The following is a 27,304-nucleotide window of genomic DNA, read 5'->3' on the forward strand; positions in this document are numbered from 1 at the left end:
AAACAGACATAAAAGAGCAATGACGCGACGATCTTCCAATGTCTGAAATGCAAGGTCTTGTTTGATTCGGGTAATGCTCGAATGATAGTCGTAGTTGCCAGAGCTGAATTTGGCTGCCCTATTCTGAACTGCTTCCAACATACGGATTAGATAATCTTGATATGGTGACCATGTGGATGAAGCGTATTCTAGTTCTGGGCGAACATAACTAAGATATGCTAATTTTTGTACATTAGAAGGTGTGTTGCGCAAGTTTCTGCGCAGGTAGCCGAGAAATTGAGAAGCTTTGGATGGAGACAGCTGCTACATGCGTTGTCCAGGATAAGTCCGATGAAAGATAAACGGCGAGATATTTGTACGATGAGGCCGTCAAAACTACGGTATTGTTAATTTGTTAATCAAATAGTGAAGCATTGAGTTACTGCACTTTCGACTAAACGAGATTAACTTGTATTTGGAGGAGTTAAGGGGCATCTGCCCAGTTAAATATATATATATATATATATATATATATATATATATATATATATATATATATATATATATATATATATATATATATATATATATATATATATATATATATATATATATATATATAATATTCAAAGGTCGCAGTTTCACCAAAAGTGCGCACCAGTTACAGCTATACAGCTTATGTAATGTTACCACGTTACCAAAGCATAAGCTGTTACGTACAATACCCACATCTTCGTATCACTGCCTGCTGAAGACAGGCTTTGTATGAATAACGGGCCTGTTTGATGTTGAAGCTACTATCGGCGTCAAGTGAAACACGTGTACCGGAGTGCTTGGCTGAAGCATAACTGAAGGTATATAGTGCGCGTCCTGTATACTTGCGGACAACTTTCTGTGGCTATGAAGGGCAAGCTACGGAGGCTAAGCGCGCATAAGTGAGAGCGCTTCTGAAAAGTTCCACGTTTTCATTCACGTTAGTTTAAGCTGGATAAGAGGAAGCATACATACCTTATTAGCTACATTTTAACAAGACAAAACACACCACTGAATGTAAAAGTTTACTTATTTTGTGGCTTTTCCCTTCCGCGTCTGGGGAAACGCGAAACCGTCGCACGTGGAAGCCGCGCCGATTCACCGTCTGTTCCGAGCAACCAAAAGCACTGTCAGACGCTGGCGGACAGCTTGGAGCCGTAACACATGTGCAGAAGCTCCGTCCCCGTAGCTATCCCTTCAGAGCCATAGAAAGTTGTCCGCGAGTATAGTCATCTCCATTGACAGGCGCGCACATCCGGTTTCACACCACCTGCGCGATGGTGCTTCCCCCGTACGTCAGTATTTTCCTTTCTGTTCTGGCGCACTTTTATTTGAAAACGAGATAATATGGAGGCACTGTAATGATGACGACGCAAACTGTAACGCGCGCAGCACTGTTCGCGTTTCATTTGACGCCGATAGCGCGTGCGGTTCCGCTGCACTGTGCGATAATACTCGCGGTAGGTTGCGATATTTTAGCTTCTTTTTTCTTTTCTCGTTTTCAAGCGAAAGAGAAGCAGAGCAGGGGGACATCATCGCGCAGTTCCGTCAAACCGGATGTGCGCGCCCTGTCAATGGTGATGACCGCACAGCGCATCCTATACCTCCAATTACGCTTCGGCCACGCTCTCCGCTGTTGGCGTTTCATTTGACGCCGAAAGTATACCTTGGTCCGGGTCCAGCCAGAACCCTACAAAAAGTAGAGTCGAGTTAATTTAGCACCCCGCGCTGGCTCACCGTTTACACTGAAATACGGCTGCGAGGTCACCGTGCAATACAGACTGCTGCTTTTGTTTCCGCTTGCATTTGTATGAGATATTTCTTCAGGAAATGTATGGGAACCGCGGAGAACTGACAGCGAAGTCAAATCACTTCCTTCTTGGCAGGTGCTACTTGGCCCACCATTGGCCTATTTTTATTAATGTAATACCAGGAATTAAAAATCACGGGAAATATTTATCCTTCTCATCAAAAGTGTCAATGACTCCACAGCGTATGTTAATCATTATGACACCAAGATCTGGTAAGCACGTATAACAAATGCAGGTGTAGAAACATTACGCTCCAAGTGTAATTGACCAGTTATCTTCCACAACATAAACGAAAAACCTAGTTTTCTTTAGCAAAAGGCTATCTAGATTATCGCTATTCACTGCTCGTCAATAGTGTTTAGGAACACGGCATAATGGCCCTAATTGGATATCATTTAATTCCTCGTGACCTAACGTGTTCGCAATTTTTTTTTTCGTGGCGCATGCTGCACTGACGTTCCCTTAGCTCGCCAGGCTTGTGCAACTGTGATAACAGAGACCGCAGCATGATTTAAGAAGTCTGCGGCGGACATCACTTACGTTCAACGGCGTATATCTATCACGGAAGAAACTGTAACAGCTATCACTGCACACAAAAAATCACTTGTCCACTCCTGCGCAACAGTGTGAAGTTTACCTCCCCCCTCCCCCCAGTTTCTTCCCCAATCATCGGCTCAAAGAGATAGATAAAGAAAAAAAAACGTTACCTCCCGTCATTGGAGACCTGAAAACCTCGCGGAATATTCACGTGAATCGTGCTGAGCATGTGCCTTCACCGTTCGCTTACCGTCCAGGTTGAGGCGGAACCGCCCAGCGTCGCATGTGCGTGTGATATCACACGTGTTCGACGCACGAAGCCAAAGAAGAGACATGGGGCTCTATAACGTAAAGCTATTCCAAACTTTTTCATTCCAATTCTGCAATCAACACTCTGCGATTGGTCAAAAACTTTTTGGACCACCCCTACTTCGCCTGTCTGTCACGCGACGCCATGAGAAACGCGATAGCTCCCAATCTGATAGGACGTGTCATCATCATCGTCATCATCATCATGGTTACGCCCACTGCAGGGCAAAGGCCTCTCCCATACTTCTCCAACAACCCAGGTCATGTACTAATTGTGGCCATGTCGTCCCTGCAAACTTCTTAATCTCATCCGCCCACCTAACTTTCTGCCGCCCCCTGCTACGCTTCCCTTCCCTTGGAATCCAGTCCGTAACCCTTAATGACCATCGGTTATCTTCTCTCCTCATTACATATCCTGCCCATGCCCATTTCTTTTTCTTGATTTCAAGTAAGATATCATTAACTCGCGTTTGTTCCCTCACCCAATCTGCTCTTTCCTTATCCCCTAACGTTACACCGATCATTCTTATTTCCATAGCTCGTTGCGTCGTCCTCAATTTAAGTAGAACCCTTTTCGTAAGCCTCCAGGTTTCTGCCCCGTAGGTGAGTACTGGTAAGACACAGCTATTATGCACTTTTCTTTTGAGAGATAATGGCAACCTGCTGTTCATGATCTGAGAATGCCTGCCAAACGCACCCCAGCCCATTCTTATTCTTCTGATTATTTCCGTCTCATGATCCGGATCCGCCGTCACTACCTGCCCTAAGTAGATGTATTCCCTTACCACTTCCAGTGCCTCGCTACCTATTGTTAATTGCTGTTCTCTTCCGAGATTGTTAAACATTACTTTAGTTTTCTGCAGATTAATTTTTAGACCCACTCTTCTGCTTTGCCTCTCCAGGTCAGTGAGCATGCATGGCAATTTGTCCCCTGAGTTACTAAGCAAGGCAATGTCATCAGTGAATCGCAAGTTGCTAAGGTATTCTCCATTAACTTTTATCCCCAATCTTCCCAATCCAGGTCTCTGAATACCTGTAAACACGCTGTGAATAGCATTGGAGAGATCGTATCTCCCTGCCTGACGCCTTTCTTTATTGGGATTTTGTTGCTTTTTTAAGGAGGACTACGGTGGGTGTGGAGCCGCTATAGATATCTTTCAGTATTTTTACACACGGCTCGTCTACATCCTGATTCCGTAATGCCTCCATGACTGCTGAGGTTTCGACAGAATCAAACGCTTTCTCGTAATCAATGAAAGCTATATATAAGGGTTGGTTATATTCCTCACATTTCTCTATCACCTGATTGATAGTGTGAATATGGTCTATTGTTGAGTGGCCTTTACGGAATCCTGCCTGGTCCTTTGCTTGACAGAAGTCTAAGGCATTCCTGATTCTATTTGCGATTACCTTAGTAAATAGTTTGTAGGCAACTGACAGTAAGCTGATCGGTCTATAATTTTTCAAGTCTTTGGCGTCCCCTTTCTTATGGATTAGGATTATGTTAGCGTTCTTCCAAGATTCCGGTACGCTTGAGGTCATGAGGCATTGCGTATACAGGGTGGGCAGTTTCTCTAGAACAATCTACTAGGAATAGGACGTGTACACACTGATTATGCATGATTCGACTGAACAAAGGAAAATCAATTATTTCTGGTTCGACGCCTTCTCGCCATTAATCCTCTGCTGTTGGTCAAAAGGTTTCAGGATGCACCCACATCACCTGTCTGTCACTCGACGTCACAAAACAGCGTAAACTCATTGCGTCAAAGTGATGTGTACGTGCTAAATATGGATTAATATGCCGAACAAAACTGGATTTTTTCTGAATAGCGGGAGTCTGCCCCGTTCCGAAAGGAATTGAAGATGGCTGCCGCCGATCGCTCGCACACTGACTACTCTCACATGCCAGGGAGAATGCGTTTATTTGCGTATAACAAAACGCTTTGCGTGACCGTATAACGTTATCCGGCACTTTAGGCACGTTTACGACATTGCTCCGTCAACTCTTCTATTTGCTGAGGATCCGTTTCAGTGGCATATTTAACTGTCCGTTGAACGCCGCCGCGATCTTAGACAACCCATCGCAACCTAAGTAAGGGAAAGCCGACCAATCGCAGACGCCGGCACCACCCTCTTTGTCTTGTTATATATTTTCCCCTGCTATGGCTCGGCCTCATCGAAATCCTCTCCACCTGAGCGTGCTCATCGCCTTTTGTCAGCCAATTAGATAAGAAAAATTGCTCAATGTAGGCAACGCTATCCGTTTTGAAATCAAACAAAAGTGACCTCCCATAAACGAGGGGAGCGTTTGATTGGACTTTTCAGGTAATGCGGCGGGTCACCGCCCGATGCTTGCGTCGGCGGTTACGTGAAGTTAACGCCAGGATATTGGAATAAAATATATTGGAATAGTTTTGCGTTACAGGGCCCATGGTCGCTGTTTTCATATAACGGCGATGATACTTATAAGCCGATAGACGTGAAAAAGAAAACATGTGTTAGGCAGATAGTAGAACTGGCCCCTTCTGTGTGATGAATAAGAAAGGACCATTTCTGTCGTGATTGTCCACGTGGTTGGCCACCTTTTTTTTTTTCATCTTGCGCATGCGCAGCACTAGGCCACGCTCTTGACATCTGTAGACAAAAGGAGTCTCAGTCGAATTTGCGGAAATGCATAATGAAAGAAGTGGACGAGCTCAGAGGAGATTGGGAGCAAATATTGTTTATTATTCTTTTGCTTGTTTATTTCGTTATTATGGCCTTAGCTATATCAGCTATATAGGCATTCACGCATAGAGTATTGGAACCAGCTAACAAGATCACAGCAGAAGTCACGATATAACTCTTCTTTATATCTTTATTTACACACAGACACATCGACATGAATGAAATCAATGTGGCAGCAACGTCAACGAACGTAATTCAGTTTCATTCACACACCTGCAACTTCTTACATCTGTCGCATCTTGCTTTACACATAATTCAGTAACATGCAATCATCTGCGGAATAAAGACCACTAGTTTCCACGGAAAACAAGCGGCTTGCATCACCCTACAAGAAGCAACATGGCGTAACGCCGCGACAGCTGAAGGTGACTGAAACACCGGGTCAAGGTCAATAAGGATAAGAGATATGTCTTCATCGTAGTCTCTGCCTTAAAACAGAGAGATACTGCTCTAATTTTACATGTGTGGCTTTGCCTCGTGGTCTCGATGCCATTACGCGTTCGGCTTTTACGTGGCGCCTCGCAGATACAACTAGATATCCGTAACGCTGCCGAAGCGCTCCTATTGAGTATTGCTGGCTGATAGACACAAAGCATGGGAAAACATTACGTCACATTTACACATGACTGTCGTTGGTAACTGCACAGGGAAAAAAGCCCCCTGAAGCACACACCAAAAACAAGTATTACGCGTATTGAGTGTGGGATAATTAGAAACAACGACAAATAGTTGATTTTACTGCACTTAAGGAGTTTGTTACCGGGGGAGCATGCACAATAGACGCCCCAACGAGTTGTTCACAGCTGTTTCTCAGGAAAACACACACACACACACGCACGCACACACAAACACACAGACACACACACACACACACACACACACACACACACACACACACACACACACACACACACACACACACACACACACACACACACACACTCACACACACTCGCACACACACACACACTTCCCGAAAATATATGCTGCCATGTACGTCAAACAGCTGTGCGGAAAACGCTGCCGAGTTTAGTTGAGCCTCAGCCCACGACATCGCTTTTCGTGGCAATGAAATTAAAAAAGAAATCTCCCCAACCGAATTGCTAAATATCTGTTGTTGTTTTGTCTGCGAGGAGCCTGTGGTGCGGTGAATTGGCACGAGAAAGTGCCGCTTCTCATGAACTTTTTACGAACAAAGGTGAAACATTAGGCCTGCAGCGACCTTAAACCTTTCCTGGCAAAAGGCAAACAGGCTTAATGAGACTGCTGGCATCTTTCTTTTCAAAATATACACGCAAGGCATCCAAAGTAGTGTTTAAAATACCATCGCTTACATTCGAGTTTGGGTGTCGGGAGGCTTGTCACGTGAACATGTGAGTAAGCTTGACGTGCCTTAGTGGCTGTTTCTTGGCCGTCATGGCCAAGTACAATAGGATACGTAAACAAATAGTCTTTGAGGTTGTCGCTCTTGCATGACAAAGAACAACATCGAGAAACAAGCGGCTGCCTTTGGCAACAAAAGCATTGCTTCGACCGGAGAGAGAGCAAAATAAACTTTTATTTTCACGCCAACGTCCAGCGCACACCTCTGTTATGCGCAAATAAGAAGGCAAACCTGCTATAAACACCCGTGATTCTTGACCTCGTGTTTAACTTTCAAGCAATGGGAACCTCGGGAAAGGACAAAAAGAAGTGGCAATAGCGTTACAAGACCTGGAGGCTTCTAATTTACCCGTTTTTCACGTTATGGAAGAAAACTCAAGCTCGTTTTACGTGTCCCTGAAGAATGCAGGCGGTGTGGCTCAAATAATTACCCGGGTCACCTCTGAACTACAAAGGTAATTTGTGGTCGTGAGTGTTGCCAGTTGTTTAAAGGCTGGAACTGCTTGCTTTGCGTAATAAATTCTTTCCTGGCTTTCTCGTCATAAAATATATAAAACAATTTAAGCAGCAACCACATCGTAGCAACGCGTCTGACACAGCTACTGGCTACAGCGCAGCGGTAAGAAGACCGCTCGAGGGGCTTTGGGATACAGGGAGACAAAGTAGACCCCTCACAAACTCTCGTCGTAGCATTCACACGGCACCATTATAGTGAAACACGCTCAGGTGCTGCGCTGTTTCATTTTAACACAACACCAACGTTCTCTGTACAACATGAGGTATGATGCTTGCTAATTTTGCGACGCGACTGCATCAACGAGCATGTGTTCGCTATCGAACCTATTGACACTGAGACGTAATAGCTCTATGCGTGGCAAGGACCGCAGCAACATATTATTGTGAGTGACCTCACATTCGGTGGCAGCAGCATGTCCAGGTCACCAGCAATTGTTATACGAAATTCTTCACAATTTCGGCTGGGGAACTTCGCAGTGCCGAGAGACATAGCTTAAGAACTTCTTTTCACCACCGGACTGCTCGCGAGGGCCTAACAATAGCACGCACGTTGCTTTTAAAATTTTGGAAGTGGGCTTGTTGCGCTTAACCTAGCTTCAACTGGAACAGTTGAGAGAGAGATATATATATAGAGAGAGAGACATTTACAGTACAAGAGAGGGTACAGCTGGTTCTATTGCGTTACATACACGACTCAACAAACGGAGAGAACTACATACAGTGTCATGTGCTCAAACGATGACGAGTCAACAATTAACCTGGCACTCATTCGTGACAATGACGGACTGACATACTAAACAACCGGACTGGTGTTGAGACCTGGTACACGATGTGACGCCACAACGTTGAGAAAATCAGTATATAGGTTGTCCCAGCTAAGGTTAGCCAAGCTGTACAAAGAAAAAAAGAACACTAAAATAACACACCGGAAGATACCATTTCAAGGCCTACAGTGTGCGGTCGCCAGGCCTCTGACAACCGAACAGCGTAGGTCTTAAAATCGTATCTTGCACTGCGTTGTTCTAATAGTTTTCATTAAACAACTTGGATTACGTCAGCTGGGACACACGGTAGAACATCTTGCAGTGAAGGAGCAGCAACAAAATTTGCGGAACCGCACCAAGTGAATTATGCAGCAGCACTGAGTAAGAGTCGTTAGCTTCAAGTGTCGTTCGCAGCTGTCAGGCAAATTTCAGGTGCTAGGAGTGTTCGCGCAAGTCATTGTACGGCCCGTAACTTCTTTATTTGGGAGAAGGGCACGAAGATCGGTTTTAGGGGTCACGCACTTTGCTGGACTACAATGAGAGTGACTCATATTTGATATAAAGTGAAAACAGATTGGATGCCACACGTAAAAGGTTATAAGCAGAAGAAGATGAAGACGAAACAAGACAACATTAAATTAACCAGTGAATCGAAAACTGTGTCCACACAGATATGTGTCTTTATCTGCTACTCTAGATAGCATCAGAGGCGCTATAATCTAAAGCAATTCCAAACTGTTTCTATTCTATGACTTCAATCAGCCTTCTACGACTGATGAAACATTTTTCGGGCCACCCACACTTTGCCAGTTTATCACGCGATGTCACGAAAACCGCGACCCACCCCCATCTGATATCACGTGTACGCACATCTCTTATGCATGATTTGACTGAACAAAAAATTATTTACAATTATACACTTTTTTCGCCATTTGCCCTCCGATATTGGTCGAAAGTTCTCGGGCTGTACTCACTTCGCCTGTCTGTCACGCGACGCCACAAAACCGCCGAAACTCACCACCTTAAAGTGATGGTGCGCATTAAAGATGTATTAGTACAGCGAACAAAACTGATACTTTTTTAATAGCGATGAGGAATATAAGATGTTTGCCCACTGATCGCTCTGTCACTAGCTGCTCAGAGCTGCAGGAAATAATGGATTTATTTGTATATATATATATATATATATATATATATATATATATATATATATATATATATATATATATATATATATATATATATATATATATATATATATATATTATCTTCTGTACAGCGCAAAAGACGAGGACAGAAGATAGGGCACCACACAGGCGCTGTCCTTTCTTCTGTCCTCGTCTTTTCCACTGTGCAGACATGTTCATATTGAATCACCAACTCGCCCCAGCTTCGACTTTATCAAGCAGGTGAATCGCAGACGCCGGTACCACCCTTCATCCAGTTCTCTACTGCGCTAGATCGGCTCTACTGATAACCTCTCTCCTTCCGCATGCTCCTTGCCTCTCGTTAGCCAATTAGATAAGAAAAAGCTGTTAAGGTATACGCAATTCTATTCGATTTGAAAGCAAATAATAGCGACCTCCTATTTACTTGGAGAGCGTTTGATTTGGTGGTTCAAACAACGCTGCGGGTCACTGCACAATGTTTGCGTCCGGTCACGTCAATTTCAAGTCAGGAGATTGGAACAAAAACAGATTGGAATAGATCTACATTGCAGGGCTCCAGATAAATAGCCGCAGTTCTTCAAAACTCTATATACTGTCAGGACAGCCCTTTGCATATTATTTTACAAAACAATCCAGCCTGTGTGGTATAGCTGGGCTTATTTATAGGCAAGCAAGGTTACCTGACGTTTCATATCGCCTTCAGCTTGCTTCAATACTGCCGGGCGCCTACATGGGTTATTATTATTATTATTATTATTATTATTATTATTATTATTATTATTATTATTATTATTATTATTATTATTATTATTATTATTATTATTATTATTATTTTCTAGAAAGTGCAGTCCTTCATATTCATGAGGAAGAAAAAGCAAGGATGAAATAACCTGAAGTAACACAGCTAGCTGGGCGAGTTGGTGATTGAACATATTGCTAACGGTGGGCAACGCAACCCGGAAGAAGGACAAAAGGAAGTAAACAATACGAGTGCAGATAAACAACTGGTTTATTTTTTTCAAATAAGTGATTAAATATACAGAGAATAAGATCATGTGATGAAGTGACGCGCACAAGGGGTGAAAGGTGTCAGCCTATTTTGCCATTAAAGAACTTCGTTTCTTTATCACGCAGAGAGGTAGAAGTGTGGCTGACGCATGCACCTGAGTTGGTGTGCGTAAAGTATGCTTCGACAATCTCGCGGTTCATTTGATTTCCATTTTATACAATATTTCGTTTTTTTAAACAATGGTTTTCATGGGCAATTTCCACAATGCGCGGCCAGATTCGATCCTGTAGAATTCCTGATCGCGCTTTGGTGCTCCCTAAGGTGGATGTTAGGGCAGCGTCCCATCTGCCCAAAGTATCTCTCTGCATGGTAAAGAAACGAAGTTTTTGAGTGGCAAGATAGACTGACATCCTTTCACCACTTGTACACAACACTTCATCGCATTATCCCATCTGTATATTCAATAACTTGTTTGGAAAAAATAAACCAGTTGTTAGTATGCGCTCGTATCATCCACTTCCTTTTGTCCTTCGTCCGCTTTGCGCTGTTCCCCTCTTGAAATATGATGAAAGAACTTCCCCGTTTGTCCTTTCAAAAAACGTAATTTCAATATAGGGGGATTTTGCAGTATGCAAAGTTATCGTAAACTTGTGTGCTGTTAAATATTCTAAAACGAAAGCACACGAAAACTTTTTCTTTTTTTTTACAACTGGTGTTCTACATACTATTTGTGTTATCGTAATTGTCAAGGCGTCTTTTCTCATGAATTTTCGGACAAATATTCTTTTTTTAATCTTATCGTGCTTTAAGAGCGTGCCAGCGAAAATTTCCGATTTAAGATTCCATACTACCTCAGGGCACCTAATGCAAAATTTAGCAATTTTCGCGTCATTAGCGAAAACTAGAGCGCTTATCATCTGTGTGGAATATTCGTGGCTCCGCGTGAGCGTGTATGGGAGTTTTGAGAGAGGGAATGAGCTGAGCATGGTCTTTGCTTGCGTGAGTGGTCATGCATTAGAACCTTCAGCGTTGCTTGTAAACAAAATTGAAGAGCGGTGCGTGAAATAGTGAAAATCGTGCAATGTAAGGCACGTAACCGAATTTTTTCCGCCAAGGAGAATACGTCATTGGGCGAACATATTGGTGAATTGCAGCGCAGGTATACAGAACGGCAGAAGAAACGAGACGACAGACGAGCGCTCGTCTGTCGTCTCGTTTCTTCTGCCCATGTGTATATCTGCGCTGCAATTCAGCAGTATGCTGTACCAACAAGCCCAAACAGCCGCACTTGATTGGACCAACTCAACTCACAATGTACCATCCTTCGCGCTTTCTCGAACAGTTCATGCCATACAACAGACAACATGTATGTATACTAAATACATTAGTATACGTACAACCAGCGTCTTAACTTTCTACGAAATTCGTTAACACGTTCTAAGGGACCTTACGCTGTAGGAAAAACCTCGAAAGCTCGAACAAAGTTTCTGTTCTGCAGAGTCATTTCGCTTCTTGTTCAAACTTCTTCTCACAGCCCCGCAGCCACAACACGCGAAAGGCAAATGTTTCGGGTGGATGACCATCTTCCCTTTCATGAACCTTTCACGAGCTTAAGGGCTTCCGTACAATTGATTTGCCAACTATACACCCGGTGTTCCACGTAACTTGAACCAAGATTTCAACGAAAGCGGTTCGTCGTAGCCTGGTGTGACAAAAAGTAACATTGCTGTCCGCCCTATCATGCATCCGGAGCACCTTTTCTAGCAGGGTGCCCAGCTGAATAATTGCGAAATTTTGCAATAGGCCATAGAGCGATGCGCGATCTCACATTTGGAACAGTGAGTGACCTCGAGCGGTAATGACAGCACGGGCTAAGCCAGATAGCCGTGCGTAGAAGAAACTTTCTCAGCGCGGATCGCGATAGGGCAACGCGCATCTCGTATCGAGTCATAACAAAGCCATCTAGTATTTGTCAAAGGGTAGTAGCATGGTGACATGTGAGATTATAGAGAGCACTGAACAACGTCACTTGTTAATTTTGTTCAGGGCTATGAAGGACGCTAGCTGGTTCTTGTTCATCTGGCTAATAGCACTAAGCATTTTACAGATAGAGAGAATAGACGAATGCAGAACAAGAGTGCAAACTATCGGGTGATTTATTTTGGACAAGAGTCGTGTCTTTATACAAAGGTACAACTACAAAAAATATAATGGTAAGTAATAGAGTTTTCTGCAAATCAAGAAACTGACAATTCACCGATGAAAATAAAGTTGTCTTTACAGAAACAGTTTTTTACAGAAACAAAACTGTTTTTACAGAAAAGCTCTTACTCTAGAACTGTTTTGAAGAACAGCTGCGAGCCAGTCCCGAAGCCGGACAGGGACACACTATTAACAAAGGCGGCCAGTCAATGGCAAATTGCCCTTATGAAAGAAAAGTTTGTGAATTTGGCCGCAAGACTGATTATGTCTAACACGGCCGAGGGTACCATCTTCTACGTCTTTTGCATTGTCCCTACCTTTGTATAAATACAGGCGTCTTGTCGAAAAGGGTGTAGTTGTTAACTTGCGCTTCAATTATCTGGCCCTCCATTACTTGTCTCAAACAAGTACTTCGTGCAAGTAAGGTAATATGCAGATGCTTCCGTCAAGATATTGCCCCAAGCATTTCTTCCTTTCCTGTCTCTGTGAAATGCGAATATTCGAGTGGATAGTATCCAGATGCGCAAGCGTGTAGTAACGTTTTTCTCACACTGTGCTAGCCTAACTTCAAAACCTTAGAAGCATAACCACGTTTGATGTGCGTGCATGCGAACGAACGTTTTCAGTAAACTCGGAGCACTCATTTGTCAAGCTACATTTGGTACCATACTGGGCCGTTAGCCAGACTGACACATTCATCTTCTGATTAGAGTCAGCGTATCTCTCAACAGCTGAAACGAAACTGCTGTCCATGCGTGAATAACTAAGCCTGCATATTTGACTATAAATATTTAGGTACATTGGCCGGTCGCAATTAAAACTTCAGGACGATGCGCTAAAATACGCCGTTGACAAGAGAAGTTTGGACGCATTGGTGCATGACGAATAGTAATAGCGCAAAAACAAAACAAACGCTTGTGTTTGTCGCCTCCGGTGTCCTTCTTTTGTTTCTGTGCAAATACGCTTTCGTAAAATCTGACGTTGGTTTCATCTGCCTAGGACTTGCCTCTGTATTTTTTAAAGCTTGGTTGCAGTTACGTGAAACTTGCGCTATAAGTTTAGACAGGAAAGGGAAGCATGTACACAATACTTGGCCGGTTCTTCGCACGCACCACTGTCACTCATGTTTTAAGAGAGAGAAAGACACGTGTCCGAGGTAAGCTTTGAGCAAGCAGGAACGCAAGTAAAGGTTGCTAAATTTTCGTACTTTTCTTGCTTTCGTTTTGCCCGTGCTTGAAGTGCAAATTCAAAAGGGGCCTTGAGACGCTTTTGGTCAACGCTGTAGAGAGTTTTTGTCTCTTGTGCTTGTCCTTTTCATTTACTGCGAGCGCGTTAGGCTGTGCGTGCGGACTCGCGCAACGGCCGTGGCAATCGTTCACTGGTACGTAACTACGGTGCTCTTGTCTTTTTATGTCATTTTATTTATTACAAGAACGCGCATTCGCTCCAAGAGCATTACAGGGGGGCACTAACACTTTGCATCTGTGCAGCGGAGCTTCAGAGTAAGCCCATGCCGACGGGGGAAGCACCGTCGGTTAGGCACGTGCTTGCCTGGTGGGCCTAGGCTAGCGCTCTGCGACACAGGACGAGGTTTGCGAACGGCCGACGACTATTATCTTTCGGCATTTACGGGGACTCCGTTCGCTGACACCGTTCCATGCCGTATAAACTGTAGAGGTCACCAGACATTCCTCTGCCTACCTGAAACTCCTATTCTTTCGACACGGGATTTCCGAATCACAACTCCGCAGGCACAAAGACAACGCGGTGAGACGCTATCTCATCCACAAAAGAAGTACGATCATATATATGCAAGGTCGTTCATTGCTATGCGGCTGTCAGGCCCGACGTTGTGAGGCGTCGCTTCATAGAGTCCTGAACGCAATCGCTCAGCTGGAAGCGCGTGAATGGGACCCCATACCGATCTACTTGACCGTTGTTCGGCGAGCTGTCGGACACTGCTCTGTAGCTCCGTTTTCAAGCGGTGGGCTTGTGAACGCGCTGATGCATTTCCTTCTAAGGAAGGGAACCGATCTGTGGCTGCGACGAAGAAATGAAGGGAATATTACGACCGAGCAAAGCAGAAAAAATGGGAACGGGGATGTTTCAGGGCCCCTTAGATTAATATCTTCGAAATTATGACATGCAAGAACCCGTCGAGAAATTGGAGACGAGCGCGGCGCGTTCACGAAGTTTTGTAGCCATTCGCGTTGCTGTGTTGTATACGAGAATTGCCCCGAGAGTATTGACCCGTAGATTTTTTTTTTCTTTCACAAAGAAGTGGCAATCTAGTCCCCGCGCAACTTAGAGTAACTGCGTGTCTTCGCAATGCGTGTAATTTTGCCCCCATATTCCTCACCAAATTATACAGGAATTCGCGTCATTGTCGCACTGGAGCGTACGTGACGTACGTGACTTCTGCGATGTTTAGAATTTACGGACAGTTGTGAAATAGCTCGTCACTGAAATTCGCACCTTTTCCTCTTCGTGTGAGTACGATTGCCATTGCTTTAGAGCAAAATGTCTTATTTCTTTCCATTTGTCCGCGAACACCTGTAACGCTGCTTCAATTTTCGAAGGTCCTTGATAAGTGCATTAAAATCCAACAAAAATTTGCGAATGTTTTCTTCTTTTTCAATAAAATTAAAGCACCGTGACCTGTTTATGAGTTGTGTCAGAAGCAGCGCACTGTGCCCACTGCATTCGGAGTTGCACTCATGCTACACTTGACGTTACTGACGCTATTTAAAGAAGAGAATTAAAAAAAAGAAGCTGGGGAAGGGAGCAATGAATTATGCGGCAGCCATCATAAATAATATCCCGCAACTGTAGCCAACGGGATAATGCAGATATCTCAAAGAATTTCCGCGCTGCGTAATGTTCTGTGCAACTGCAGGGCTTGGAACCACCCGAAGCGTAAAGAGCGAAAAACGCTGCTGCACATTAAAGGCACGCTGATTTCTTCTTTATATGCGTTTGTCTGCACATTCCGGGGACTCGCCCTCGTGAACGAAGCTGTTGGTTCTTCTGAGCACAAGTGCCATGTAGTTTCCTTTTCGTAGCTAACACAGGGGGTCTTAGGTTAAAAGAAATACGCTTTGAACAAAATATTTTGTAGATGTTGTTTGCCATCTACGCTTCTTACGTAATCCTCCTCGCAGGCCGCCCTCATTATCACCGACGATCCATTGCCATCAAAAAGAACAGAGTTACGTTCGAGACAGTTATTCCGTGGGCGCCATTTTGAGGGAGCTGCTCCGTTGCGCTTAGGTTGAGTGCGCGTCCTCGATTTCAGCTGGTGGCGCGTCAACGAGACGAGCGCCACAGAGCTTCCCTGTCGCTTGCTTCCTCGGCCAACACCGAGGCATGCTCCGGTGTTGTTAGATGCAGCTTCGCGCAGAGCGTCCACCTAACACCAGGATAGCTCGAGGAGTAAGCTCTTGCGCCTTCACTTCGTCCCACCAACTTAACGCAATGCAGCGACTGCTGCGGGTCAACCAGTAAGGAAGGAGGAGCTGCTTATTTGTGTCTGAAAGGAATAGAGCTCGTCTGTCGCCCACCGCTAAGCATGTCGTGACCCTTATATTCAACAGGCATTGCGTGCGGTAGAATTAGCGGCGAACATTGGGAGAAGTCTAGTTCTCGGTTCTGGTTGGTTGCGGCGGCGCGTGGCATTCTTTGCACGGCACGCAGTGGGTGTGTCGAGTTATAGCGATGTAGGCAGGTGCTAAACTCGCCTCACTGTTTGTGCGGAATATTGCACTCATATCCGCTTACGTAGTAGAACAGACACCTCAGTGCCTGGAAAAGAAGAAACAGAGAAACAAACAAAAGCAGGTCACGCTAAGAACATCGTGGGACGCATGCTCAAACGTTCCGAAGGCGCTAGGCGCCCCACCGGCCTTTTGCGCATCTGTCAAGCATCTCGTGAAGACCTGATCTAAATACACCTGTCCAATTGCCAAGCGGTCTTCGCTTTCGGATGCTGCATCATCAATGCACGATAAATGACAAGCATACGTGATGAAGCACGCTGACGTCATAGAACCGGTAGATGAAACGCAGACCCTAACGTTTGCCCTAAACTTTGCTTATTATCTTGGGTTAAATAGTAGGCAACTTGAACTTATCTTCTGGGGTTAAAGCGTTCAAAATGATGAATTTACTGACTTGATGACGAAGAAATGGAAAAAGATAATTAACACTAGTTGCGAGTCGTAACTCTTGTCACTACGCATTCAGTGTGCCTCTGTTAGCGGAACTCCTCCTACCTATGCGCGTTTTCGTTGCCGTATAGGTTCGAAGTATTTCCTTCAAGTCTAAAGTTGCTAGATTATGCTGGTTATGAAAATATGTTTCTTAAAAGCCTAATACAAGAGATTGGCTGCTGTTGGCTTGGATTTATGCTCGCCGCGGTAGGAAACTAAATATAGCTGTCATATCAGAAGTTCTATATATTTTATGTTGCTCACCCGTGTTGCTCTCTAACAATTCACAAATTGACATTATAGGGAAATGATAGGGAAGTAGCGGTAATGTCATGTATCTGTCCGTATATGTATATAGAACTCGCACTCAAGCAGACAAGTTCCTTTAAGAGCATACTAAATCACTTTGAGTAATGCGTTTGCCATCGCAATGTCCATAAAATATAAATTCATAATAGGCGGCCCTGTTTGCAAGACACAGTTATGTCTGCTTTTTCTTAATTTAGGGTTTAAAAAACCAGCTGTCATTTCTATACTATTCTTGAATTTTTTATTCTAATATAGTCTATCATTTGAGTTTGCTTCATCTAGGCATCAATGCACTTCGAAGTTTTATTTCCTTGTTATTTGTTATGTGGGGAGCTAAGTCAAGAAGTAAAAACAACGAGATAATCTTCTACATAACAACCCCTGAATAAGAAACATCAGCCGCATTTTATTGTTTTGCGAGCCTTCCCTGTGCTTACGTGAGAGGCTAGTGCTGATTGCACTGTCGCAATAACTGGGGACCCTATAGTTTTCATTCAATATAGAAGAACATTCTTCTGCTTGCAATTGCTTTGAAGTTGACTGCTAATCAAGGCGTGCGGGCCTTTCGAGGTGGCAGAGCATATGAAAGAAGTGTTGCTTATTTACGCTTAGGTATTTCGTGAACTAAATGGGTCCGGTGCGGTGGCGAGCTCTGCATTTTATTGGTAAGGGTCAATAACATCTATCCATCACTCGCGGTTTCTACGTAGCAGGTGCCGCCAAATATACGATTTCCTCACCCGTCCCTTGCAAGCATAATTGCAGATTTTCCGCCTAGAAGTTTTGCCGTCTGCAGTCATGTTGAGAGACCATTTTAAAGAGGATCCCTATAAAGATGTATCCCTATTCCATTAAATACGTGACGTGCGGGCAGAGAGGCATGTTCAGGTAATCTGATGTACTTGAGACAGTTCATCAAGCACAAGGTCCACCATACAGCGCTGCTGGTGCCATCTCTTGGCGCTGAGTTTGCGTGGCACTTGTCACCGCGAGAAATGTGGTCGAAAACGAACAAACGAAATTCTCTGCCAGCTAAACCACCAAGGCGGCTTCCATCACGTGTATTTTTATCACTGTGCATGTTCGATAATTCCTCTGGTACCTAGTCATAAGGTAGCACCGCAGATGCAGCCTCTGAGCAAAGTTTTTTCTATCGAGCGGGCTCGGTGAAAAGAAAAATAACTTCTGCGAGGCAGCATGTTTCTTCTGTGTGGTGTTAGTTACGAAACACAATCGTGTGCTCAAGGCTGCTTTGCTTAAGTGGACACTAAGCATTATTTAGCGCGTGACGACATTGAAATAAAGCACTGTGTCCGTCCCACCCTTTCTATGGTTGATTATGGTTTCTACGTAAGTTGTTATGCTATTGAGGTGCAGCAAGCCAAAATACAAGCCTGAAACAACGGGCTAGCATTTCCAGCGTAATTCGCGCGCAGCATCCGCGAGGCTTGAGACAACAATACAGGAAAGTCACGGCTGTACTCTGCCATTCTGATTCGAATTGACGCGAAATATAATGGCATCATTAAGGATAGTATCACGCTTTCCGTTTTTCACTACGTGCTTTAAGAAGCTTTCCGTACTCGTTAAACACTTGTATCAAGCTTGGCGGATGCCATCGGAGGTTATTGTTTCCAGAAGGGTGAGTTATTGCGAGGCACAACCATGCTTAGCGTTTACATTGGCGCGCTCCAAAACGAACTTTGCTAGAAGCAGCTCATAAGCAGCGTGCCTTTGGCTGACGCAACGGGAGACTTTACCATGTGCCACGGCACTGCTATTGACTGAACACTTTCCTCAATTCGTACCACTCTGTTGTGATGGCCTGCGACGACTTGTCGCATCATGTCCACCTTTCTCAGCGGTCTTAGTTATCTACCATGGTCATCTGGTCGGGATTTAACGAGGGAAATCGTTACTCTAGCATCCTGCACTATAGCGAAGACCACTTTCTTTCATTAGCCCTTGCGCTTTGATTTCAATACCCTAAAGGTAGGAGTGTCTAGAAGTACACACATGTGCGCACCAGGCGAAAAAAAATCACCAAGCAGTCAGCACATCACTTGGAGTCACCCTCTTCCTCTCACACAGGAGCTGATGAGCATCACCTCCACCTCCACAGAGAACCGTCCGAAACGCAGAAGATGAGCACGGGTGCAAGTGACATCTACCGAGCCGAGAGGGACGCCTCACTCGAGGTCACCCTCTTCCTCCTCGGAGCTAGTGATCATCATTTCCATGTCCGAAGACCTGTATCCTCTCACGCGCACATGCTTCTTTGCGGCGGGACGCTTGTGCGGAGGTCGTTGTTGCTGCTGATGCTGTGGTGTCTGTGCCTTACCCGCAGCTGGAAGCTGCTGGAGTTGATGTTGTTGCTGTTGAGTTTGTCCTTGCCCAGTAGTGACGGTGCCACCTTCCATAAAGGAGGTCTGTTGCACGTGGTTCGTGACCGGAAGTGGATCTGCTGCGCCGTCTTGAAGTCTGTAGGTCTGATATTCCTTGGCCGGAGGATCCTGCATCAGTATGTTCGCCTCGCTCTCGAATGGCTTGTAGTCGTAGATATGTCTCAGTGACATAAGCAGTGGGCAGTAGAGAAGATTGGATATGGCTATGAAAATGTTGAGGGCCGTAAATCCAATGCTCTCCACAATACCACCAGCGATGATGGGGCCGATGGCGTATGCCAGCGAGTACGAGATGTCAGCGATGGCGTAAATGGAGCCGTAGACAGACACATAACGCACGTCGACCAAGTATCCCAGCGTGGGTAGCAACGAGGTGTCGACCTGGGCGATGCCAAAGCAGATTCCCGAGAGCGGTATGATGAGAACCCAGTAGGAACGGGCAAAGGGCACGATAAAGCTGCTCAGCCCTTCGAGTGCCAGGCCAAAGCAAGCGATAGCCCATTGGTATTGTGGGTACTGGCGTGCCATGCGCACTGTCAAGTAAACGCCCGCCACGTGCGGAAAGAAAGCTGGCAGCCAGATGAGACCGATCTGCCAGTCATCCACGTGCATGTTATCCTTCATCCAGATAGAGATTGTCGGTTCGAGGAAGGCCAGCGATACGTTGGACATCATAAGCGCCCCTGCGGCCACAGCGATGTACGGGTCGATGAAGAGGCGCCAGATGGGGGTACCTGCGGGCCGTTGGACGCCCATTGCACGCATCTGCTGCTTCACAGGCTGCATCACGAACAGCAGAAGGATGCCGTCGATGAGCGAGACGAGGGAGAGGATGATGAAGGGAACCTCTTTGCCTGCGAATTCGTAGAGGAGGCCGCCGAACGGGGGTGCAACAAGGCAACCGAAAGAGATGAAAGCCAGTGCTATGCCAAGCGCTTTGGTTCGTTCGGACTCCTCAGTGAATCGGTCAGCAATCATAGCGAGCCCAGAGGTGTCCGCAAAAGCGGAGCCGACGCCTTGTAGACTCCTGGCAAAGAAGAGCACGCCGTAGCTCTTGCCGCAGGCGAATATTGCCGTAGACAGGAACATGATACTTAGACCGAACATCATGGGAATGTCGTAGCCGATCCTGTCGATTAGAGCCCCCGAGAAGGGATTAATAAACAGCTGAACGATGGCCTTTGAGGCGAAGAGGACGCCGACCGCCGACTCTTCGCCTTCGTAGACGATGTGGCCACCCGTGCGACGCCATTCGGTGCGGTTCGTTACCACGCCGTTCACGGTGGCATTCACCACGAAGGAGGACATGTTGCCACCCTCGGTGTGCGTGTACCAGGCGTCGATGCTGCGCAGGTACTGCGGGATGATGGGTACGATGACCATGTACAGCATGTTGTCCAGCAGGAGGGCCACGCACACAATGAAGAGGATGAGCCGCCTCTGGCTCTTGGGCTCCTCGATTTTGTCGTTGAGGCGGCGCCATATCTGCGACGTGTCTTGATTGATGATTGGCAAGACCGCCATGGCTGCTGCAGGCCGTGCCCGCGGAAGCCGCCCGTGCAGCAGCAGCCACCACCTCAGCCGCCGCCGCCGCCCTCCGCCTCGGCTGCTCCCTTGGGGACAGAGACGGGACAGACAGAGACAGACATGAGGCTCGGGCCAGGAGGGACGTCTACGGCACGAGGTGGAGGGCGGCGTGGCGCGGCGGCGGCCTGCGGGCGATCCCCGAGGCTTCGCGAGCGTTTGCTCCTCCTCGCTTAGCGTTAAGGCCTGCGCGGCGCGAAACACTTGCGCCGCAGCCATCGGGGACAGCTTGCCGGGGCCCAGCCAAGCCGCCCTCTCTCTTGTGCACTGTGACAAGAACACTCCAAAGCACACTGCACGGGGATTCGCGAGGATAGCCACATAGAAACAGGCAGCACTTTCCCCTCCATGAAACGCAACCTCTTCGGTGACTCGGAGGATATGCGTTATTGTGCACTGCGACCAGGGCGGTAAACAGCTCAAGATGCTGTCCTTGATACAGCCTGAACCACGCCATTCACTATATTATAGCTCACACAATCTCGCGGGAAGTAAAACTGGTCACCTGTTGTTTTTATTGCGTTTTGTTTCAAGTGAACTATACGCCAAAACCGTCAATTTTACTACAAGGGGATGAGATGAATGATTTTCGATACAGCAAGCGGAACTTCGCGTGGTTGTAAGACGGTGATAGCTTATCAGACCGTGAGCCTCGAGTCTGGGCATTCGTTAAATGTGAGCTCCATTCTAAGTATATAGGAGACTGAAGTATTACGATAAATAAATGTTATAGTTCTGATAGTGATCCATGGGTAGCGACTCACGATACTTGAAACAATCAGTGTCTTCAAGAGAATGGTGAGGGAGATCGACATGGATTTGACTAGGATAAATGTCAGGCTTGGGCACACGCTATACGGTGAAGGTGGCGTCACACACCCTTATCGTTGCAGGTTCACCGTAGTCGATATTATATCTCACACTAACACAACACTTCGGCACGAGATGAAGAGTTGCAAAAGCTGGTTTATATTGCAGTCGCTCAAGTTACCCAGTGAATGTGAACATGCGACCACTAGTCACTGCGACATCGGCAGACACTGTAAGCTGCTCCATAGATGCAACGGCATGCACGAAAACTTCTGGCGCATCCATGTATACTTGTTGCACTCTTGGGTGACCACGCTAAATGAAATACAGCGAACAGCAATGAACGGGACGATTGACTCATTAAGTGCCTCGGCCAATCCACACCCACCGCCATCCTTTCTGCTCAATCAAAAAAAAAATGGAAAACAAGAAATTGCAGCATGACTATCAGCAAAATGGAAATCCAACCAGAGGCAATCCAAATTAAAAGCGCCCCTCATGCACGCAGGCACACGCCAGAGCCATTCAGGACCGCTATACGAGGTTCCGGAAGGACTCGCCTGGCCGCGCGTTAGTATAAAGCCCGCCGGTGCGAAGGTCCTCCCTTCCAAAGTGCGTGCCGGGTAACGTTTTCGCCCGGAATTTGTTCGCCCGAGCAGCAGCGACGTCCCTCTCCGACCGCATTAAATATTCAGCAATGCGTTGAGGGTGCGAGTGGGGGCTCGGTCGGTCGTTCCTTAATAGGCTAAATTAGTCCCCAACGTTGCAGCCCAGTCCCCTAGGAGTGGCAGTTCTGTGCGAACATCTTGTGTGCCTGTGAGCGCCACGTGTGTGTCTGTGTGGGCACACGGAGGAATCCCCAGAATCGCGAGGTCGAAAAAACAACGCTTGCTTCCTCATCGTCCGCGGCTTAAGCGAAGTATAGAAAGGATGGGGCTAGCGATTTTTTTTTTTTTTTGCGAAAGATGTGGCTGCACGCTAGCAGAAGAGAGAAAGAAAGAGAGAGAAGGAGGGGTGAGCACTCCCTTTTGAAACACGGATTCACAGGGCGCCGCACCTATTTTAGGAGGCGCGTTATAACAGAAGGATTGAATCAAAAGCAGTTCCACTTGGTACGAATTCTCAGGATGACACCAGTTTCGAGATATTGATTCCCGAACTTTGTGGAGAAATGCATTGGCGTTCCAGTTATTTTCGTGCTCCAGTGCATAAAACGACGTTTTGTTAAGGAAGTAACTGGAACGCCAATGCATTTCCCCGCAATGTTCAAGAATGAATATCTCGAAACTGGTGTCGTCCTGAGAATTGGTACCAAGTGGATTCGCCTTGCGAACTCCACGACTACAATTTGAGGTTGCAATATGTGCCATTGTGTAAATAGTTAAAAACTTAATCAGTGAATTTTTGTTATCTAGTTGATTATACATTTCAATTTGTTGCGCAAGTAATGTCCGCCTCTTCGAATAGATGAGCTCATGGACTAGAATTTTGCTATCTGCCACAGGCAATTTCTCAAAATTTTTAAAAGTGTTCGCTGAAACACACGGGAAAATCAATATCGTAGCACAAGGTGTTCTTTTCACTCGTCCTGTATACTTCCCCATCGGGTACATGTAGATTCCATAACTGGAAAATAAGTGCATAACACGAGAAAAGAAGTTTGCGACTGGAAATAACTCTGAAAGTGGCATTAAGAGGGGTACGTATTTCTTTTTGCTCCCCCGTTTTCTAACCGTGCGCATGATTTTCTTTTTTCTCTCCCTCTCATTTTCTGCCTGCAGCTCAGCTGTATTCTATAATCTGCACGAGTATAACGTTTATCGTGTAAGTACACTGACTCCACCCCCTCATGTTTGGGCTTTGCCTTTTGGACGTCCCTCAGCGCTCGATGGCTTAAAACGCGAGGATGCATTTAGAACTCTCGCGGCCTGATCAATCCATGGCGTGACCGCAATACCTCGCCCGGCAGACGAGGAAACGTCCTCCGCCGACGCGCCATCGACTGCCGCACCCCCACCACCCCCTTCTTTTCCTCATGCATCGCGTATGAAGTGGCATTGATTGGTCGGTAAACAGAAGAGCGCCCCGATTCCACCCCGACCCCCTCCTCCCTTCCATGACCGCCTCCTCCTCCGCTTCCATCACGCTTGAGCCGACTTATTCCTCACCCTCCCTCAGTTTCTTTTTTGTCTCCAGTCGCTCTCATGCGTCGATTCGTCTTTGTCGCCCCGACACCGACGCCATCTGCCCACCATGGCAGTCAGTGGCGCGCGGGACGTTTCTCACGTGGCGCCTGCGAGACTTTTCAGCGACAACCTTCTCTGTGAGAACGCACGACGCCAACCCGTCTTTCTGCAAAGCTAGCGAGCGTTTCGTGCTGAAACTTCATTTCCTATTGGCGGCGAGGAGTTACGGAGTCGCCATCTATCGGAAGCGCCTCGCTGGCGTAGTATGAGGGAACACGGGGCGCGCTCCTTATAGGTTTTGCTGTCAGCGCTCACTGAAAACACCACGCACGAGCTCTTCCGGACATTTCTGTACGTACTTTCGAAACGAGAGAAGTTTTTTACTGTCTAAATAATAATCTTGGGCAAACTGAAAGCGCCGAATCGTTTACAGACGCTATCTCCTTACCGAATACGTACAGTGAACGCAGCTGCGCGCGGTCGCCGCGATAGAGTCTCCCGAACCTCCTCCTTGGGTGAAAGGTAGGTAAACGCTGAGAGCAAACTATGTGAAATACGTTCTTATAGTGTTTGTACAAGTAAATGGAGCGTAATAGAATGAAGCCTCAATGCAGCGGTCGAACAGATTCGCAGCGACCGACTGCGCGTCTGCATGCTTGTCCGCGCACTGTTTCGCTTTGGCCGCGTGCACGTTTTCGCATCGTGTCATGAGCTTTAGGCCGCAGAATATGAGCATGTGACAGTATACAAGCAACCATCGTTGCGTGGGCGCTATCAGAGCTGTTCAAACATAATTTCATCGTAGAGACTTCGACGCCTACAGGGACTGTGATGTGCCGTCGCGACGATTCAATCTTTTTTTCTTCTAAATTCTTGGACGTTTCAATATTATTTCTCGAGTTGCGTCATACTCTATGTTTATCGGTGTTCTCAGCGTGCGATTTCGCGCTGCTGCTTTTTTGTAATCCAGTGCATTAGTTCGTAACACAAACATGACCATATGCCATGCTTTTTTTTTAATGTGTTTCTTACCGCTCCCTTTCCACTTCAGTGAACTTGCCAGTGTCTATAGCATCGACAAGTTCATAGACCAAACCGCCATGACATTAGTCGGGCAGTGGACTCGAGCGAGCGTGTCAATGCGTGTTTTCTGAACATCGCAGACCCGGCGCCGTAGCAGAAATCTTCCTCGCGTCTGTGCTTGCTGCATACCCGAGTTGTAGCCGACGAATGTACGTCCGGCACTGTGGCACCGAGCAGTAGTCTACCATGTTGCGCGCCTTCAAAGGCAGCCAACACCTACCTATTGTAGCACTACCTATCGTAGTGCTTTCAAGCGTTGTAAAGGAGACACTCGAAGCGGGAAAATCTCGCCACTAAATGAGGACCGCAGCGTTCGAGGGAATTTAAAATCTCGTTTTCAGCTCGCTTCGGCGCTCCCCAGCGCTCCCGAAGCAGCCGACGCGGCCGCTATGTCCACGTGACCCCTAATAGCACGTAACGCCGACGGTGGCGCCAGCTTTTCCAGTGGTGGAGCTCGAGGCCAATATCGACAGCGAACAAAACAAAAAGAGGTTCCGAGTACGCAAGCAAGCTGGCTACTAAAGGTTTTAGAAAGGGCTGCCCAGACTGGCGAGTTTGGTAATGAAATGCACATGCGTCCGCTAGCTTGCGCGCTATTTTGCTTTATTGTATAGTCGTGTGGTTGCTGAGGGGAAGACGGCGAAAACCCGCTTTGGAAGGCGAGGGGAGTCGCGTTTTCTGACGATTCCGCTGCCCTCTGTATCGGCTATCTTCTGTCGAATAAGAGTGGCAGACCTACAAATCGCAGCGTAAGCACGAGCTGGCACATGTAGTTAAGCGCGTGCGTGTCTCCCACTGGAACGATGTAGAGGGGGTGCGAACTTAAATCCTTCGTCTGTGATTCGCCCGCTGTGCTTCAGGCGCCTTCGACTAGACCACACGTTTTGGGGCCAGCTCGGCCATGCCTTGTGCGTGGCCGGGGGAGGAGTCCGCCAACCACTCTACATGGGAGTCAGGTTTTCGCGCAAACGCGAGGTTTGGCAGGTTCGCCTGAATGGCCGCCTGACTCTGAGGGTAATATCAAAATATGAGTACATTTATCGAGAAGCTGCCACGTGTCGTATCAAATGGCTTTATTGACTCCCCTGTACGTACCTGAAGTGGGGGAAACAACGTGAACAGGGCATCACTACGTGCGCAGTTTTGGCAATAATATGTACTGCATGAGGAATGAGGGTGCAAGAAATAAAATAAAGGAGCAAGAAAGAACAGAAGCTGCTTTCGCAAAAGAGTTCGGACGCCACAGATGTGAGTAAGAGCACGCTCCGGCAAATCATTTTAGTGAACGCCATATTAGCCAAGGTGTCCAACCAATGCCAAGATGTTCTTGCGAAAGAAAAGCTTAGTGAATTCTGCCCCACATTTGGCCATTGCCTCACGTTTGCCCCATGTTTTCTCGTTCTATCATTACTACCATGTTTTATCAATCAATCAATCAATCACCCAATCAATCAATCAATCAATCAATCAATCGAAATTGCTGGAGATAGAAAATTTCGACCAGCACTCCAAGCTAAAGCATAAACGAGTGATTGCACCTCCTGGATTTCGAAATCTTTGAGCTCAAGTGCTACCACGAAGTCGCACAAGTTGCACAGACACGAGCATTGCAGCTACGTTCACGTGTCCCTCTCGTTGCTGCGTATTGCACCATTTGCTGGCAGAATGGAACGCACAAGGGCGGAATTCACAAAGGAAACTTAAGAAGAAATCATGTAAGAAAAATCTGACGGAAAAAGCGTATTCACAAAGCCATAACTGTTCGTAAGATCAGCAAGCTTGCGATGCCCACCGCTGCAAAGAAGAGCGCTGTAGCAGAAAAAAAAAAATTGCGGATCCCACGCACTGTGGGAATCGATGTAAATGAAGCTGTGTATGCTGACTGCTTTGAGTGACGATAATTAGCGGTTATGTTGGCGGCGAATGTGTAATTTCTTCAGTGTTTAGTACAATACGGCAGTAGTGAGTTGATGTTAACCGTTACCTTGCGCCCACCACTGCTGTTTGCGTAGTCCACAGAACACATAGGGAGACGTGTTTGCTTGAGGCGTTGATGTGCGTCATCGCTCATAATCTCCGAGAGTTGAGCATTATCATTGCCTCACATGGCACATTGCATCGTGGCAGAAGTGTTAAGTTTTAATTGAATTATGGGGCTGTACGTATTCCAGTTAGTTATTATGAAATTGTATACATACATTGTATAAATACATTCGCGGTCTGCACCACGTTTCGCTGCGTAGCGAAGACGCTCCTGTTTCGCGCGAAGCTTCCTTC

General features: G+C 46.4%; 1 protein-coding gene across 2 annotated transcripts in view; it reads right to left on the minus strand.

The window, feature by feature from the left end:
- VAChT (Vesicular acetylcholine transporter) overlaps positions 1–27,304 on the minus strand; it is a 278,473-nt gene that overhangs the window by 210,964 nt on the left and 40,205 nt on the right. The window contains exon 2 of one of the 2 annotated variants that reach the window (XM_075692978.1): positions 9,387–20,977. The exons of the other annotated variant lie outside the window; for it this stretch is intronic. Within the exon in view, the coding sequence (XP_075549093.1) occupies positions 19,149–20,888 (1,740 nt within the window). The 5' untranslated portion in view covers positions 20,889–20,977 and the 3' untranslated portion in view covers positions 9,387–19,148. Of the gene's footprint in view, positions 1–9,386; positions 20,978–27,304 lie in introns of those variants that run through there. 2 annotated transcript variants of the gene reach the window in all.

This window comes from Dermacentor variabilis, chromosome 1 (genome assembly GCF_050947875.1).
Source record: "Dermacentor variabilis isolate Ectoservices chromosome 1, ASM5094787v1, whole genome shotgun sequence".
Lineage (NCBI taxonomy): Eukaryota > Metazoa > Arthropoda > Arachnida > Ixodida > Ixodidae > Dermacentor > Dermacentor variabilis.